This window comes from Coloeus monedula (genome assembly GCF_965178545.1).
Source record: "Coloeus monedula genome assembly, chromosome: 8".
Classification (NCBI taxonomy): Eukaryota; Metazoa; Chordata; class Aves; order Passeriformes; family Corvidae; genus Coloeus; species Coloeus monedula.
In genome coordinates this window covers 38,191,035-38,206,822 of record NC_138788.1, presented here as the reverse complement: position 1 = coordinate 38,206,822, position 15,788 = coordinate 38,191,035, and the positions used below count along the sequence as shown (strand labels likewise).

The window sequence follows — 15,788 nt, the reverse complement described above, 5'->3', positions numbered from 1 at the left end:
AAATGATCAGGAGGCTTTGCCAAAGGACTTGTCTAGCCCTTCCCTTTACAGCAAGGGATGCATCTCTCTAATGGTTGTCCTGGCAGCTCTCCTGCTCCCCTTTTGCTGAGCCTCACATCCGGGCTCCAAATGTGCCAGATGGTCCTGCTCCTCCAGCTGGAAAAAGGGGCAGAGTCACAAGTCCAGATTTCCTGGGATTATGAGGTGAATCTGGCAGGAAAGTTGAAGGTGAATCATAGAATCACAGATTAGTTTGGGTTGGAAGGGACCTTGCCAGAATGTAAGTTTCCCATGGAACCTGCAAGTTTGGGCCGATGCCTGAGTCCCTCAGCCCCATCAGCTCCACATGCCACGTTCTCCCAGGGGCACACACACTCACCATCGCGATGTTTTCCTGCGTCACAAATTTCAATTTATTTTCCATTCGACGTAAGGCATGTGACAACTCCTCATTCTTCCTACTGAGGCGTTTGTTTTTGTCCAAAATGGGCTTATACTGACTTTCTGCTTCTCTGAGACGTTTCAACTGAAAGACAAAGAGAAAAATAACACCTCTGGAGCTTTTTCATCAAATATATTAACTATTTTCTTTAATTATCACACTAGCAGTATTTTCTCCTGATACAAAGCAGAACTGATCAAAAACTCTTGGTATTTTCCACTGGGAAGAGAGCATTCCTACTTGAGGAGGTATTCTATCTGTGCAGCAAATGTTCAATGTGGGGAATGTATTTATTTTTAAAAAGAAATAAAAATAATCCGAGCTAATGCCATCTTAAAAATCCACTGCTGTACAAGCCAAGAGGGGAGTGACGTGGCACAGCCCCGAACATGGAGCTCAGGAGGAGGCGGTCCCTCCTGCCAGGGTTCCCAAACAGCACAGGAGCAAATGCCCGGGTGTTTCTGGGAGAAGGCAGCACATCCCCACGCCCTCGCCAGGGCTGCACTCACCAGCTCGTTCCTCTCCTCCGACAGCAGCGCGTTCCGGTCCTCCAGCTTCCGGATGATGCCGCTCAGCTCTGCGATTTTCAGCTGGAAGCGCCGGGCATCCTTTTCATCCAACTGCTGTTCCTAAAACAAAGATCAACTGCAAATAACTGTTCGTAAGTGTACACGCAAGAGCACATTGACAAAGCTCAAACTTTTTCTTATCCCAAATGCAAACGTTTTAAAATGTTATCGGGTAGAGGGTAACCCATGGAACCCAACTGACAATGGAAAGCTGCAGGATGAGACCAATGGAAAGTCAGGAGTGGAAATGTAACAAAGAATGCAAATGCAGAGGAATGTATATGCATATGTATATGTGTATGCATATGCAAATACAAAGTCACAAATGGGAAACTTGGAAACAGAACAGAAAATATCAAAACTGAAGGCCGTGTTCCAATGATGCCACTGTTGAACTGAGAGCTTCAGACACATCGCCCACTCTGAGGACTTGGTCATAAGAAACTGGTATTAAAATTACTGAATTACTGAATGGGGAAAATCCATGCAACTGTGCATTGAATAAGCTCTTCTGCCACTAAGCTGTGGCCCTTATGGGGTCCTGAAGGGTCACTTGTAAGGCCACAGGGCACTTATCTGAGTGAAAATGCTTAAATCAAATTAGAAATTAATAGAGATATAGGTAGATGTGTTCTTGTTCAGAATCAGAGAGGAGTTACAGCTACTGACAAACGTGACAGACTTTTCCCCTTCTCTACAACTTGTTCTGGTCTTTGGCAGAAGTTGAGTACAACTAGAAAGAGGCACTTTAGTGCCCACAGTGCTAGTGGCACTTTTGGGAGGTCTAGGGTTCCTCATTCAACAGGTGCAGGAGAGGCTTGGGCCAAAGAATAAAGTAGATTGGTTTGCTCAGGCATGTTTTACACTTGCACTGAGACAATCAAGGCTGTCGCAAAAGAAATCTTGATGAGGATCAGCAATGAGGACGACCTGCACAGTCAGAGGCACGAGGGCAGTTACCCGAGGGGTTTTCTGGGCAAAGGGAGGCCAAAGCAGGGAGGTGCCAGAGTTACATTGAAAAAGCCATTGTGGCGGGGTGACTCAAATCAAATGTTCTGGCTATTGCAGAGAATACACAGGAGAGCATAGGTTAGGAGGTCTTTGGTTCACTTTGTGTCCTGCTGACGGCGAGAGCACTGAGCAGCAAGAAAGTGGTGCCCTGGGAGGCTGTGGGGTATCCCTGCTGCTCTGCACCAGCTGCCTTCCCCATTCCCTCTGGAACTGGCCTCGTACATCTGCTCCCCAAGCCCCCAGCTCGCGCCTCCGAGAGCTTGCACACAAACAGCACTTGGTGAGAAATGCATTTGCATCGTTTGTTGGCAGAATCGTGTCAAACTGTCAAACTAAGGCGGGTGGCTGAGCATGGTACAGTGAGGAAAAGGAGAGAAAGAACAGAAGAATTTCACCCTGCTGACAAAACCAAACCAAACCGACCGGGAAACAAAACGACAGAAAGCAAAAGCTCTCCCATGGCGAGGTTTGATTGGAAATCTCAACGGTTTGGGCATGATAAAAACGAGAGCAGGGAGCGGGTGCCTCGGGGCTCCCCTGCACAGCCATGGGACAGCTCTTGCTCCAGCGTGCACTCATCAAGATTCTGTCACTTGGTGCCATTTGGTCGCTCGTTTAGGTGAAACCACGTGAAAGTGCTTACGGGGCTTCCCGAATGATCTGAAGCGTCTCCTGCACCACTTGCATAAGGAAGTTCCCGCTTGGGGCTGCTCAGATGCCGGTCAGACTCTTTGAGCTGGGACAGTTGTTCATCTAAAGCCTCTTTTTGGAGCTGCAGTCTCTGAGCATGCCCGGCTCGCACCCCTAACTCTCTCTCCAGCACGAAGACTGCTCTGTCCTTAAACTTAATCTCCTCCATCTACAAGGAGAACAGAACACAATCACACAGGCGGCACGGCAGCAGCGGCCCGGCAGCCCCCGGAGCACCCACGGGCACGGGCACGGGCACGGACACGGGCACGGACACGGGCACGGACACGGGCACGGACACGGGCGGCGAACACCGGCTGCGCCACTTCAGCAGTGCTGGCCTCCTCCCCGGGCCGCACAGCACGAAACCTCTCCTTCAGCAGGCAGTTTGGCACTGAAATGACTGGGAAATAGCCTGCAATCTTATCACCGTTTCAGAATACCGTAAAAAAAATTAGAACTTGACATTCACATCACGCTTTGATTGGTTCACTCAAACACTTCAATGATTCGACGGCATTTTGCTTGGATGTCACCTTTGGAAAATTTGGATTAATAATTTTTAAAGAAAAATATTGAAACCTCAGTATCCTTTAAATTTTCAAAATTCCTTGAAGAAATGTGAAATTTTTAAAATTCTTCTTTCCAAAAGTCTCCTGTGTGAGCAATTCCCTTTCCATGAGAGGTTTTACTTATACATAATAAACATTATGCAAAACCAAGAAGTGCTTCAACAACAAATTGTCCAGTGACCTCTAACTCTCTTCTTCCCTGTTTGCCTGTGCCAAGGGCCTGTGCACCTCCCGTGGGACCAGCCAGGATCCCACCCCTGGGGTCTGGCTGGAGTTCACAAGGGTGGTTGAGCCCTTCATGGTCAAGAAGATCACTGGTCCCAGCCCAGCTGGCCCGGGGTGCTGCACACCCTGCACTGGGATCTCGGGCTCTGCCTGGCTGGACCCACACAGGCACATCATCCACAGCTGCAGAACTGATTACACCCACACGCCATGTGTGGTGCAGACGTGGATTCCACAGACAGGCAGACATCACATCCATCCCCTCGGGTGTCTGTGAGCTGCTTTCAGACACCAGAAACACAAGATTTTTGCCATTGGTTTTTGAGACTTTAGACACTTCATTTCAATGATTAGTTTTTAAACTGGTAATAAATAAGCTTCAAGCTGGCCTGCTTCAAATAAGAACATTTTGCCTTCTAAGAGCTGCATTAATACTTTTATCTCTGCTTTGTCTGTAAACCTGGAAAAAAATGACATTGGGAATCAAGAGTCACTCCAAGGACTTTGTTTCCAGTAAATGCCAATGTGGCCCACCCAGGGCAGGTGCTCGCAGGTCACACAGGTATCAGGAAAGCAAAATGGAGCAAATGAAAGGTATTTTGGGTGGCATTGACTAAAGATCCTTTCAACAATGTCCATGAAGGCACCGTCTGCTGACTTTGAATGAAACAAAGACGTAGATGCTCCTGAGCACCTGAGGTCTTTCTGCTAAATGCCTAATGAGAAGAAACCAAAATGGATGTGCAGATGAAAAGATAACACATCATCAAATGATTATTTGTTTAAAATAAGCAGAATATTGGACAGTTGATTCCTATTTGCATGGAAACAAAGACACATTACAACAAAGGCAACACATGAAATTGGGAGGAACAAAGAGACGAGAAAACACAAAATATTTCACAGCATTTCACTAATGGTTTGTTTTCCAGAAAAAAAAAAAATCCCTAAACATAACCTTCACGAACCACAAGGAAACATCAGCATTGATATCTTCCTCCAGCTGGGTAAATTCCCATACATGAAACACGCACAAGTTTGGTGCCTGCAGCTTGCTGTTAGACACAGACAGTGCAGAAACAGCGCAAATGGAAGGGAGCATCTCTGGAAAGACGTCCCTCAGCACCGAATGAAAGGAAGCAAAGGCAAGGCCACGGGGCCCACAGAACTCACGGGCAGCGGTGCAGGTCCGCAGGCGTACAGCTGTACCGGGCTGTACCGGGCTGTACCGGGCTGTACCGGGCTGGGCTGGGCTGTACCGGGCTGTACCGGGCTGTACCGGGCTGTACCGGGCTGGGCTGGGCTGTACCGGGCTGTACCGGGCTGTACCGGGCTGTACCGGGCTGGGCTGGGCTGTACCGGGCTGTACCGGGCTGGGCTGGGCTGGGCTGTACCGGGCTGTACCGGGCTGGGCTGGGCTGGGCTGTACCGGGCTGGGCTGGGCTGGGCTGGGCTGGGGCCGGGCCGGGCTGTGCTGGGCTGTGCTGTGCTGTGCTGGGCTGGGCTGTGCTGTGCTGTGCTGGGCTGGGCTGTGCTGTGCTGTGCTGGGCTGGGCTGTGCTGTGCTGTGCTGTGCTGGGCTGGGCTGTGCTGGGCTGGGCTGGGCTGTGCTGTGCTGTGCTGTGCTGTGCTGTGCTGTGCTGGGCTGTGCTGTGCTGTGCTGGGCTGGGCTGTGCTGTGCTGTGCTGGGCTGGGCTGGGCTGGGCTGTGCTGTGCTGGGCTGTGCTGTGCTGGGCTGTGCTGGGCTGTGCTGTGCTGGGCTGTGCTGTGCTGTGCTGTGCTGGGCTGTGCTGTGCTGTGCTGGGCTGGGCTGGGCTGGGCTGTGCTGTGCTGGGCTGGGCTGGGCTGGGCTGGGCTGTGCTGGGCTGTGCTGTGCTGGGCTGTGCTGGGCTGTGCTGTGCTGTGCTGTGCTGGGCTGTGCTGTGCTGGGCTGTGCTGGGCTGTGCTGTGCTGTGCTGTGCTGTGCTGGGCTGGGCTGTGCTGTGCTGTGCTGGGCTGGGCTGTGCTGTGCTGTGCTGTGCTGTGCTGTGCTGGGCTGTGCTGTGCTGTGCTGTGCTGTGCTGGGCTGGGCTGTGCTGTGCTGTGCTGGGCTGGGCTGTGCTGTGCTGGGCTGGGCTGTGCTGTGCTGTGCTGTGCTGGGCTGGGCTGTGCTGGGCTGGGCTGTGCTGTGCTGGGCTGGGCTGGGCTGGGCTGTGCTGTGCTGGGCTGGGCTGTGCTGTGCTGTGCTGGGCTGTGCTGTGCTGTGCTGGGCTGGGCTGTGCTGGGCTGGGCTGGGCTGTGCTGTGCTGTGCTGGGCTGTGCTGTGCTGTGCTGTGCTGTGCTGTGCTGGGCTGGGCTGTGCTGGGCTGTGCTGTGCTGTGCTGTGCTGTGCTGGGCTGTGCTGTGCTGTGCTGTGCTGTGCTGGGCTGGGCTGTGCTGGGCTGGGCTGTGCTGTGCTGTGCTGGGCTGTGCTGTGCTGTGCTGTGCTGTGCTGTGCTGGGCTGTGCTGTGCTGTGCTGTGCTGTGCTGTGCTGTGCTGGGCTGTGCTGGGCTGGGCTGTGCTGGGCTGGGCTGGGCTGTGCTGTGCTGTGCTGTGCTGTGCTGTGCTGTGCTGTGCTGTGCTGTGCTGGGCTGTGCTGGGCTGTGCTGTGCTGGGCTGTGCTGTGCTGGGCTGTGCTGTGCTGTGCTGGGCTGGGCTGTGCTGGGCTGGGCTGGGCTGTGCTGGGCTGTGCTGGGCTGGGCTGTGCTGGGCTGTGCTGTGCTGGGCTGTGCTGTGCTGTGCTGGGCTGGGCTGGGCTGTGCTGGGCTGTGCTGTGCTGGGCTGGGCTGTGCTGTGCTGGGCTGTGCTGGGCTGGGCTGTGCTGTGCTGTGCTGTGCTGTGCTGGGCTGTGCTGTGCTGGGCTGTGCTGTGCTGTGCTGTGCTGGGCTGGGCTGTGCTGTGCTGTGCTGTGCTGGGCTGGGCTGTGCTGTACTAGTGCTGTGCTGTACTAGTGCTGTGCTGTACTAGTGTGTTGGGCTGTGCCGGGGCTCTGGCTCCTCTCCTGCTCCCACCCTGCCTGGTGGCTCCAGAGCTGGCGAAGGGGCGGCAGCGCAGGAGCATCCAACCACCTGCCAGAGGCCCCGCTGCCATTCCAGAGCTGGGATGAATATTTATGTGTCTGCTCATTCGAAAGCAGCCCCGAGCACGGCTGGTGCCAATTACAGGAACAGCAGCCCGTGCAGAGGGAGATGGGCTGCTCCCTCCTGCGCTCCCGGTGCAGCGCCCGCAGGTCCCACGCGCAGGCGGCTTTGAGCCGTGACTCTTTTTAAAGTTATTATTTCCATCCTGATTCAAATCCAAAGTGTAGGGTCCTGGTTGGAACACCTCTCCCGGCAGTGTTCCTGGGGCCTTTGCAAGTTGCCACATGCTGTCAAAAATGGCCTTTGAAGCTGCCGGTGCCTGGTGTCAAAGGCAGTCCCCCAGGAGGAGAATCCCCGTCCGATGGAGCTGCTCCACGGCACGCACAGCTCCCATGGTCTGCGCTGGCAGCCAGCACATGTGAGGAGACCTGTGCCCCCTCGATGGGACTGCCAGGGAGCTGCGAGCCGGCTGATGAGGTGCCCTGGTGAGAGCAGGCAGGGCGGCCCTGGGGTGTGACACCCCTGAGAGAGGGGTTCGGGCACAGGGGACACATGCCCTGCTCGTTCACCCTCCCTCTCCAGAGACAAACCCCACTGCCTCCCTGTCCTGGGGTACCTGACACCCAGCAGCAGCACCAGATTGCCTCAGAGTCACAGAAGGTTTGGGTTGGGAGGGACTTGGAAGCTCAGCTTGGTCCAGCGCCAGGGTAACCATCCAGTGCCACTTGCAAATGTCATGGATGAAGCATGGGGTGTCCCAGACCTCCTGCTGGAGGCAGAAACTCCATGTCCAGTGCCAACAGCTCCCAAGCTCTCCCAGAGGCCACGAGGCCCCAGCCCAAGCCCTGTGTTAGCTGTGTTGTAGTACAACAACAACGACAACATTACAGTCCAGAAAAGAGTAACTCCTTGTTTAGGTCCACAGAGAAAAATGTTTGTAAAACCTGGCCTGTGAGACACCAAAGGAATCACTCAGAATGAGGAGGTTTCCTGACTCTCCTAAGCATAGGAGTAATGTTGTCTGGCTTTTATATACAACAAAATCCTTCAGCCCAGGTTTAGTTGGAAGAAATACTGTTGTAAATGAGGGTCAAACCACAAATGACTAAAAAAATCCACAGGTGGAAAAAGGAAGGATTCACCCTGAATGTGTGCTGAGCCACCTCTATTATCCCAGATATGGGGGTTTCTCACCACACGAGGGAATCAAAAGGAGAAGATAATGACTAAGTCAATCACCAATAAAATTAAAATTTAAAAAGTCAGCTTCCTACCCTTTGTTCTGATCCCACCCTTTACATCAGACATCTTCACTAATTTACCACTGTCTGGCAGAGAGCTCAGGGTCTCTGAGAACACAGAGGTTCAGAATGGTGCTCAAAACCTTGATCCCCTCTGGCTGTGGGGTGGCATTGCCATGAGGAAGCCGTGAAGCTCTCCATGTCCAGTGGTCTCACAGAGCGATTGGTGCAGGTTATTAAAGCTTTTGCTACTCGTAATCAACTAAGCTTTATCTAGATTGAAAATAACCACTCCCCAGGCTCTAACAAATCTAATTTCCTCACTTTTCCTGATTTCTCAGTCCCCTGATAAAGGAGACAGGAGTGAGGAGGCTGCAGTGGCCATGGCTGCGCAGAACTTCTCCTTCCTGACCAACCCAGAGTTAATTAAAGTTTAAATGCTCTTCACCACATTGAATTTTGGTCCCCACTTAGCAAACATCAAGGCCAGTTAAGCTTGAGGAACACCCCTGGCCTTTCCCTGCTTCCCCTGGCTGTGCACACACTAAGCAGGGAGTGCTCCTGCCCATACAAATGTAATTAAACACAGCCGTGCAGTATTTTAAGGCAGTTTAAAATGCACAAATTGAAATTTAAAAACGGTTGACTAAAATTAGAAATTCTCTCCAAAGGAGGCCGTTGCCACACGTACTCGTTACCATCTGCAAGGGGATTTCATCTGCTGCAGTCCCACTGCTGAGGTTGTGAGCCAGGGACAGCTGAACTGGGTTAGTTGAACGTCACACAGGCTGTACAGACACCATCGGCACGAGCCATATGTGCCAGCACAGCACACGGGCCCGGAACAGCCTGAGCACATACTCTGAAAAACACATTATTCCCTTTCCTGGGCTGCCCACGGTGCTGGAAGATGCTCAGCCCTGCTCCGTGGGAATGGGCCGAAGCCATTGGCATCCACCCTGGCCCTGGAAATAACTACAGTGAAGAGCTGGGGGCTTTATTTGGTGAATACTCAGAATCACAGAACCTCGAGTCCAAGCTCTGCCCCATCCCCACCTTGTCCCCAGCCCATAGCCCTGAGTGCCACCTTCAGGAATTCCTTCAGCACCTCCAGGGGTGGGCACTCCAAACCTCCCTGGGCAGCCCCCGCCAATGCCTGGCCACCCTTTCCATGAAGAAATTCCTTCTGATGTCCAGTCTGACCCTCCGCTGGCACAGTCTGAGGCTGTTTCCTCTCATCCTGTCACAGATTGCCAGTCAATGTAAGCACAAAAAATGCCCTAAAGCTGTGTCAGTGAATTCCTGATTCTGTTACCAGGGCACTGCACAGCCTTTCCTCCCAGACATCAGAGCCCTCCCCACAAGGTGCCAGGAGCCACCAGCTCCCACCAAAATAACTGATGGGGGACTCCATGGAGCTGAGAGTACTTGAAGCCACCCAGGAAGCACTCAGGGCTTGGTAAAATCATGGCACCAGGTAATTTCATTGGTGCAGTGAGCCAATCTGATTCTTTCATGCAGGAACTTTAAAAAAGTTTGATTTTCAAAGGCAATTTAGAAAACATCCTGTCAAACCACTCTGTTCCCTATAACTAAGACCATATTTATTTTACATCTTCTACATTAAAGGCCATTAGTGGGGACTTTTCATGTGATGCAGCAAGTTTATTTAGGATGTCCATTATCCCCCCATTCACTGTGATGTATGAAATCAATGCATCAGTGATGTATGGTTAGAGAAGAAGGTACTTACACTGCAGGATATTTGAACAGCATCAATAGATCAGTTGGTTATAAATTATTTTAATATCCTCTTCATAAAAATAAAATAACCTATGAAAAAACCTTAATAACCTGAAGTGTGAGAGAAGAGGCAGCTAAATAAAGGTCGGGGACACTCCACTGCTGGTGTGTCAGTCCCTGCAGGCCCTTTGGCTGTCAGGGCTCAGGTGATGCTGTACCAACATCCTACCAGGGGAGGAGGTTCTGCAGGTGGTCTCTGTAGCATGGTCACACTGCCAGCCTTTGATGTGGGGCCAGGCTGCAAGCTCTTTGGGTATTTAAAAATTTTTTTTTAGGATTTGGATAACAGCTGAGGGTTAATGACGTAAAAGAGTCCTGGATGGGTTTGTACCGGGACACTGAGGGCTGTAAAGCAGCATGGCAAACACAGAACAATGGTGACATCACATAAATACTGAGACAAGACCCAAAACACACATCACGAGAGCATGGATGTGTCCCCATGTCCCTGGGAAAGGCAGCAGCAGCTCAGGGATACACTCCCTGCACTCAGGAGCGTGGATCACAGGGCAAGGTCTGAGAGAGCAGCAGACAATAAACCCCCGAGCCCCAGAAGGTGCTGGTGGCCTGCCAGGCTCTGGTGCAAAGGCTTCCCTGGGAGGGAGCTCCCTCCCACGGGGAGTTCCCCCCTTTTCCAAGCACCACGATCCTTTCCAACCTCCCCAACCATTTCCCACACGCGCCAGAGGAAAACTCCAAAGCCAGAGGTGTGAAACTCTTGCCTTTGGGACTGGAGCTGCTGCACCTGAGGATTGTGTGTTGGATTAGGTGAGGGCAGGCTGAGCAGCCACGCACAAAGGGTCCCTGAGGGTCAGGTGAGCAGGGCCAGGTGAGATCCCAGTGACCTGCTCAGGTGGGAGCCTGCGGAGTCTCCGCTCGTGGGACCACCAGAGGAGCTGAACCAGCCCCTGTCCTGGGGAAAACCACCAGGTATGGAGAGGAATTCCCCCTGAATGCCCTGCTGTGTGTGTAGGACGGAGGGGTGCAGAAAAAGAGCATTTGGGACTGTGTAAGCCTCACTATGAGAGGAGGAGGAGCTCACAGGAGCTAGCAAAAGCAGGGAAAGGGAGGGACCAAGGTGGATCAGGAAGGAATGCTTGGTGAGGAAATAGAGACATAACCCAAGAAACTTAACTGTTGAAGCATTCCCCTGACCAGCCAGGAACCCGAGGGCTCTTCCTGATACCTTCAATGTGAACAACATTAACAGGCTCTGACACGGATCAAGAAGTTTCTTACAAAACATCCTAAAAAACCAGTTTCCCTCTGCTAGTAAATGTAAAACAGACCTGGAGCAAGCCCCAAAGTGTCAACACCCATCCTTATCCACTGAGCTGAGTCCAGCACCGATCATGTCCTAGCAACAGCATAAGTTACAGCAGCAGAGAGCAACACGTACCAGTCTGCGAATTTCCCTCTCGCACTCCCTCTTGATCCTGGTGATCTCCTCCTGGTGCAGGTGATACACACTCCTTATCTCCGCTGCTTTGATTTTGTCAGCTTGGATGACCATAGTGAGAGCCTCCTCCACTTGTTTCTTAGCCCCCTTCAGCTCCGAAATTTCTTGCTGCATTTTGATTTTCTCCACCTCAAAGCCCTTCTTGGCCTCCTCCTTGGCCTCGGTGAGCAGCACCGTTTTCACCTTGTCCGGGGCCCCGTCGCGCACGGCGTTGAGCAGGGTCTGCAGTCTCTGGATTTCATTATCTTTAATTTTAATTACTCTGAGTAGTTCAGCTTCGTGCTGTCTCAGAAGTGTTTCTCGAACAGCTTGGAGCTCTTTCATTTTGTCTTCATGAAGTTTGACTTTGAGCTCTGTGACCACCACTGTACTTTTATGCTGTTCGTGCTCCTTGATCTGCTTCACTTCCTGATTCTTCTCCCTTTCCAACTTGCTGACCTATAAGGAAAATAAAAAATTACAGTATTTTCAATCAACCAAACAATGAATACATATCATAATATTATTTTTAAATGGTGCAGGTGACTTTACAGTATTACACCTCAATGCTGGTATGCCTGTGTCTACAAACTGGTGGTAGCAAAGACCTTTCTTTCACTGCAGGCTTGTGTTTAATACACATTTAGGAGCCAGTCAATACCTTGTGAGTAAGTCTGAGTCCTTACTTAATTCTGCAGAAGCTCTCACAGCACATTCCCCCCAAAATATGGGAAAAATGAGATGCCAAGCTATCACTTTGGCACGCTCAGGCATGCAGACCAAACCTGCACACGTGTAGTCAAGCTGCTGTGAAACTCCTGTGCAAGCTCCTGTGAAGCCCCAAACAGCTGCATTTTACCAGATGCTTTTTAAGCAATGAATTATTCAGCAGAGATAACTGACTATACCTGACCACACAAGGCTCAAATGATGTTTCAGTTTTAAACCATGCCATAAACCCTAGAGAAGCCATGGCCGGAAGTGGCTGTGAAGGACAAGGAGAAGGAAAACCAAGTCCTCAGCCTTAAAGCTGCAAATGCTGCTTCACAGCAAAAGGATTAACAGATGTTCTATTTATATGTACGTGTGTGTTGGATTCATAGTCTAAAATGCCTAATAATGATGCAAATTAATGGGAAAATGCAGACTATCATTGTGTCCCTGCATGCTAACACATTTCTATTCTGGAAGCGAAAACACCCCGAAGTTTATCAGTGGAAACTGATTCGGGGTATTAGGGAAAAGCAAATGAATGTTCCATGCTCTTGCTGAGAAGTGATCTGGGGGCAAGAGCTGGAAACGCTTCGAGCTGAGGCTCCAGCCCCATCAGCTGTCCCTCTCCCAAAGGCTCAGGGAGAAGCTGTGTCTCCTTGGAATCTGGGAATTAGCACAGGAGGCAGAGCTGAGATCTAGTATTGTACATGTGGGTAAGCAGCCGGTTTGAAGGAGTTTGAGCTCAAAATCCAAATGAAATTAGCGCAAAAGGGAAAGAGAAGAATCACCAAAGAGAATTTTGGCATTCCTGAGCTTCCTGAATAGCACCAAATTGCACTCAAAGGAAGGGAAGCTGCCCACCTTACTCTTCTCCTGCTGCAGCTCGATCTGGATGTCGGTGAGCTTGGCCCTGAGCTCCTCATTGGCAGCCTGCAGGGCGGCCAAGGCGTCGGGCTTGTCCCCCCTGGCGCGGCTGCTGGAGCCCCTCTTGGCCATGGTGAGGCCACGGCAGGGAGGGCCCCAGCCCGGCCCCGCTCGCTCCGGCTGCTCCGCGCCCGCCGCGCTCTACATCTTCTGCGGCCTGTAGGGATGGACAACACAGCCACACACCCTGTCAGCGCGGGGGACACACCACCCCCAGCCCTCCCAGGAGCACGAGGTACGTGTCAGCAGCTGAAGGGGCGGGATTCCCTGCACTAAGTGTGGAATCACAGCTTGCTTTGGGTTGGAAAAGTCCCCTAAGACCATTAAGTCCAACCGTTCCCCCAACACCACCAGTGACCCATATCCCCAAGTGCCACATCCACATGGTTAGTAAATCCCTCCAGGGATGGGGACTTCACATCTGCCCTGGGCAGCTGTGCCAGGGCTGGACAGACCTTTCCATGGAGAAGTTTTGCCCAAGATCCAACCCGAACCTCCACTGATGCAGCTGTTTCCTCTTGTCCCGTCCCTTGTTCCCTGGGAGCAGAGCCTGACGCCCCTGGCTGCACCCTCCTGCCAGGCAGTGTCCCATCCCTTCATCTGCACTGGGATTCACACAGTGCAGAGGATGTGGGTGTTCAGGAGGGACATCCACGCACCAGCCCCTGGCACTGCCACAGCTCGGACACAACAAGCGCTGGGAAGACTGTTTTCATAGAATCATGGAACCATGGCATCACGGGATGGTCATGCTACAAAATTCCATTGCTCAAATTTGGGGAAATATTTCCCACCTTTTTAATACTAATCCTGTTAACGTGGGCAGCAATGTTCTTGGCCGATGACCTTCAATGCCTCGGTCTGTCCCTCATGACTTGCGGTCAAACCACAGCGGAGGCACCGTCCCCTGTCCGGGCACGGGGATGGGGCTTAACAGGTCAGGGCAGCTGCAATGAGAGAGTAATAATAAATGGTAACAGCAAAATAGCAACAAAACCGACCTCCACATCAACATTGTAATAAAAAATAGCCTGGTTTGAATTCTAAGAGCAAAAGCCTGAACCTATCAGGGAGTGAAGGGCCGAGAGAGGCAGCTGCTCTGGGGATATAAAAATGGGATATGGAGCTGGGACAGTGCTCAGAGCATCTGGGAGAGGGGCTGGAATTTGGGAGGGCAGAGCTGCTGAGAGTCACTACACATCTGCATTGGCTCAGAGGGAGAGGGGGGAGGCTGAGACTTAGAGAAACAAGTGGGAGAATAAAATAACATTCCTGGTATTAACTGTCCAAACCAAGGTGGTACAAACAGTCTCAGTTCTGCTGTTTCTCAGGCTGGTGCCTGAGTTTGTAGCCTGGAAGTTTCTATAAAAAGAAACGTTTGGTTGGGCAAAGAAATAGAAATAAATTAAACTTTAAAGATATTGCCTGAAAAATCTATAATGAGTAGATGTTCTTTGCATTTAAGATTCTTGCTGCTTTGTGCAGGCAGACACAACACACCAATGGAGGTTTAAAACCCTCTTTCTTTATTGATAAAAAATGGGGCAGCACGTAGCCACAGGCACAGAGTTCTACCTGCTGCAACGAATGAGGCCTTTGTGCACATTACAATTATTTTCTTAGAGGATTTCCTCCAAAGGCAGAGGCAGCAGTGAGCCAGGTTAGTTCACAACCTGAGGAAACGAGAAGCAGTGACCAACAAGCTTTAACCACTTCCACATGAATGGCAGACAAATCATAATTTGAATGGTACAAGGATTTGAGAGAGTAATTGCTCACAGGATTCTTTTTGACAGACGAGGGCTGTGAGAATTTACATTTGTGTGCTGACAGAAAAGAAAACTCAGGAGCTGGTACTGTGGAGCAGAGTTCATTTGGTGGGAATTCTGTCTGAGGTCAATTTGTAGAACCACATATCCTGATACTTAGGTGCTGCAGCTTTTTAATTTTCTTTAAAATGTTACGAAGGGTTAATGGTATGAATTGACACATTTCATGCCAAGCATCTGCTTGGATCATCGAAATCCAACTCCTGGCCCTGCACAGATAGTCCAAGAATGACCACCCTGCCCACTAAACCACATCACAGACGTGCAGCCCTCCTTTGAGGAGTGAAGGGAAGGAGCCTGCGGAGGTGGAGCCTTCCCTTCTGGACACCAGTGGGGAGGTGAGCACTGGTGAAGGAGTGGCAGTGCCCGTGTGTGATGCTGCAGCCAGGTCTGATGCTGGAGACAGCAGAGCTCAGCCCCTGGCAGCTGCCCCAGCGAGCAGAGATGTTGTTATTGCCAGGATAAGGATGGAAACAGGACTGACAGAGAAAGGCAGCTCCAGTGCCAACCGTGACCCTGTGTGTGTGCACGGGGACAAGTGTCATTGTTGGAGCCATGAAAGTGGTCGTTTGTGCTCACAGAAGTGTGGCCCTGCAGCAGGAGCAGCCGTGTCTGTTGGAGCATGCCCCGCGCAGAGAAGCCAGCTGGGACCCGCGGCCAAATGCCAGGCCAGGCTTGAAAGAATAGTTATCACAAATACTGGGAGAAAAACAGGCCATGAAAACGTTCCCAAGCCAGCACCACTGTGCTGATACAGAGGCAGCCAGGAGGTGCCTCATCCCGGGCTGAGGGAACACAGAGCTGCTGCTCAGACATCGGGGGACACGCGAGGATCTCGGGAGCCAACGCCGAGGTGCCAGCACTGAGCACAGACCCTCAACAAGCCCCGTCCCTACAGGGAACAGAGCAGCTCCCTGGCACCCCCTCCCCACAGCGCCGGGCACAGGAGACATTCCCTGGAAAACCAGTCGCCTGCCTTTGGATTTCTCCTTTATTTTTCCAAGGAGTTATACAGAAGGGGCAGCTATCAGACACATCACCTTAAGAGAACAGAAAGGTCATCATATTTTTGATGCTGGGAGAATAGATTATGCATCTGATTCCTGGCATGTTTGATATTGAAAACAGCATCAATAATGCATCAGAGCTGCCTTGAGCAGGGCTCAGCGCTCCCTTTGCCTCCTGACTTGCAATTCAGACATCAAGACTAATTGGGAAGTGTGTTTTCTAGG

The 15,788-nt window shown here is 51.6% G+C and overlaps 1 protein-coding gene across 18 annotated transcripts in view; it reads right to left on the bottom strand.

The window, feature by feature from the left end:
* JAKMIP3 (Janus kinase and microtubule interacting protein 3) overlaps positions 1-12,799 on the bottom strand; it is a gene marked incomplete at both ends in the record, with an annotated part of 28,206 nt that extends 15,407 nt beyond the window's left edge. For 6 of the 18 annotated variants that reach the window (XM_082285616.1, XM_082285617.1, XM_082285621.1 and 3 more), the window contains 4 exons: positions 380-526; positions 952-1,071; positions 11,051-11,548; positions 12,665-12,799. In XM_082285616.1, coding sequence (XP_082141742.1) covers positions 380-526; positions 952-1,071; positions 11,051-11,548; positions 12,665-12,799 — 900 coding nt within the window. Of the gene's footprint in view, positions 1-379; positions 527-951; positions 1,072-2,665; positions 2,882-11,050; positions 11,549-12,664 lie in introns of all 18 variants that reach the window. The other 12 variants (XM_082285624.1, XM_082285625.1, XM_082285626.1 and 9 more) reach the window with 5 other exon arrangements.
* Between the last annotated feature and the right edge of the window lie 2,989 nt (positions 12,800-15,788).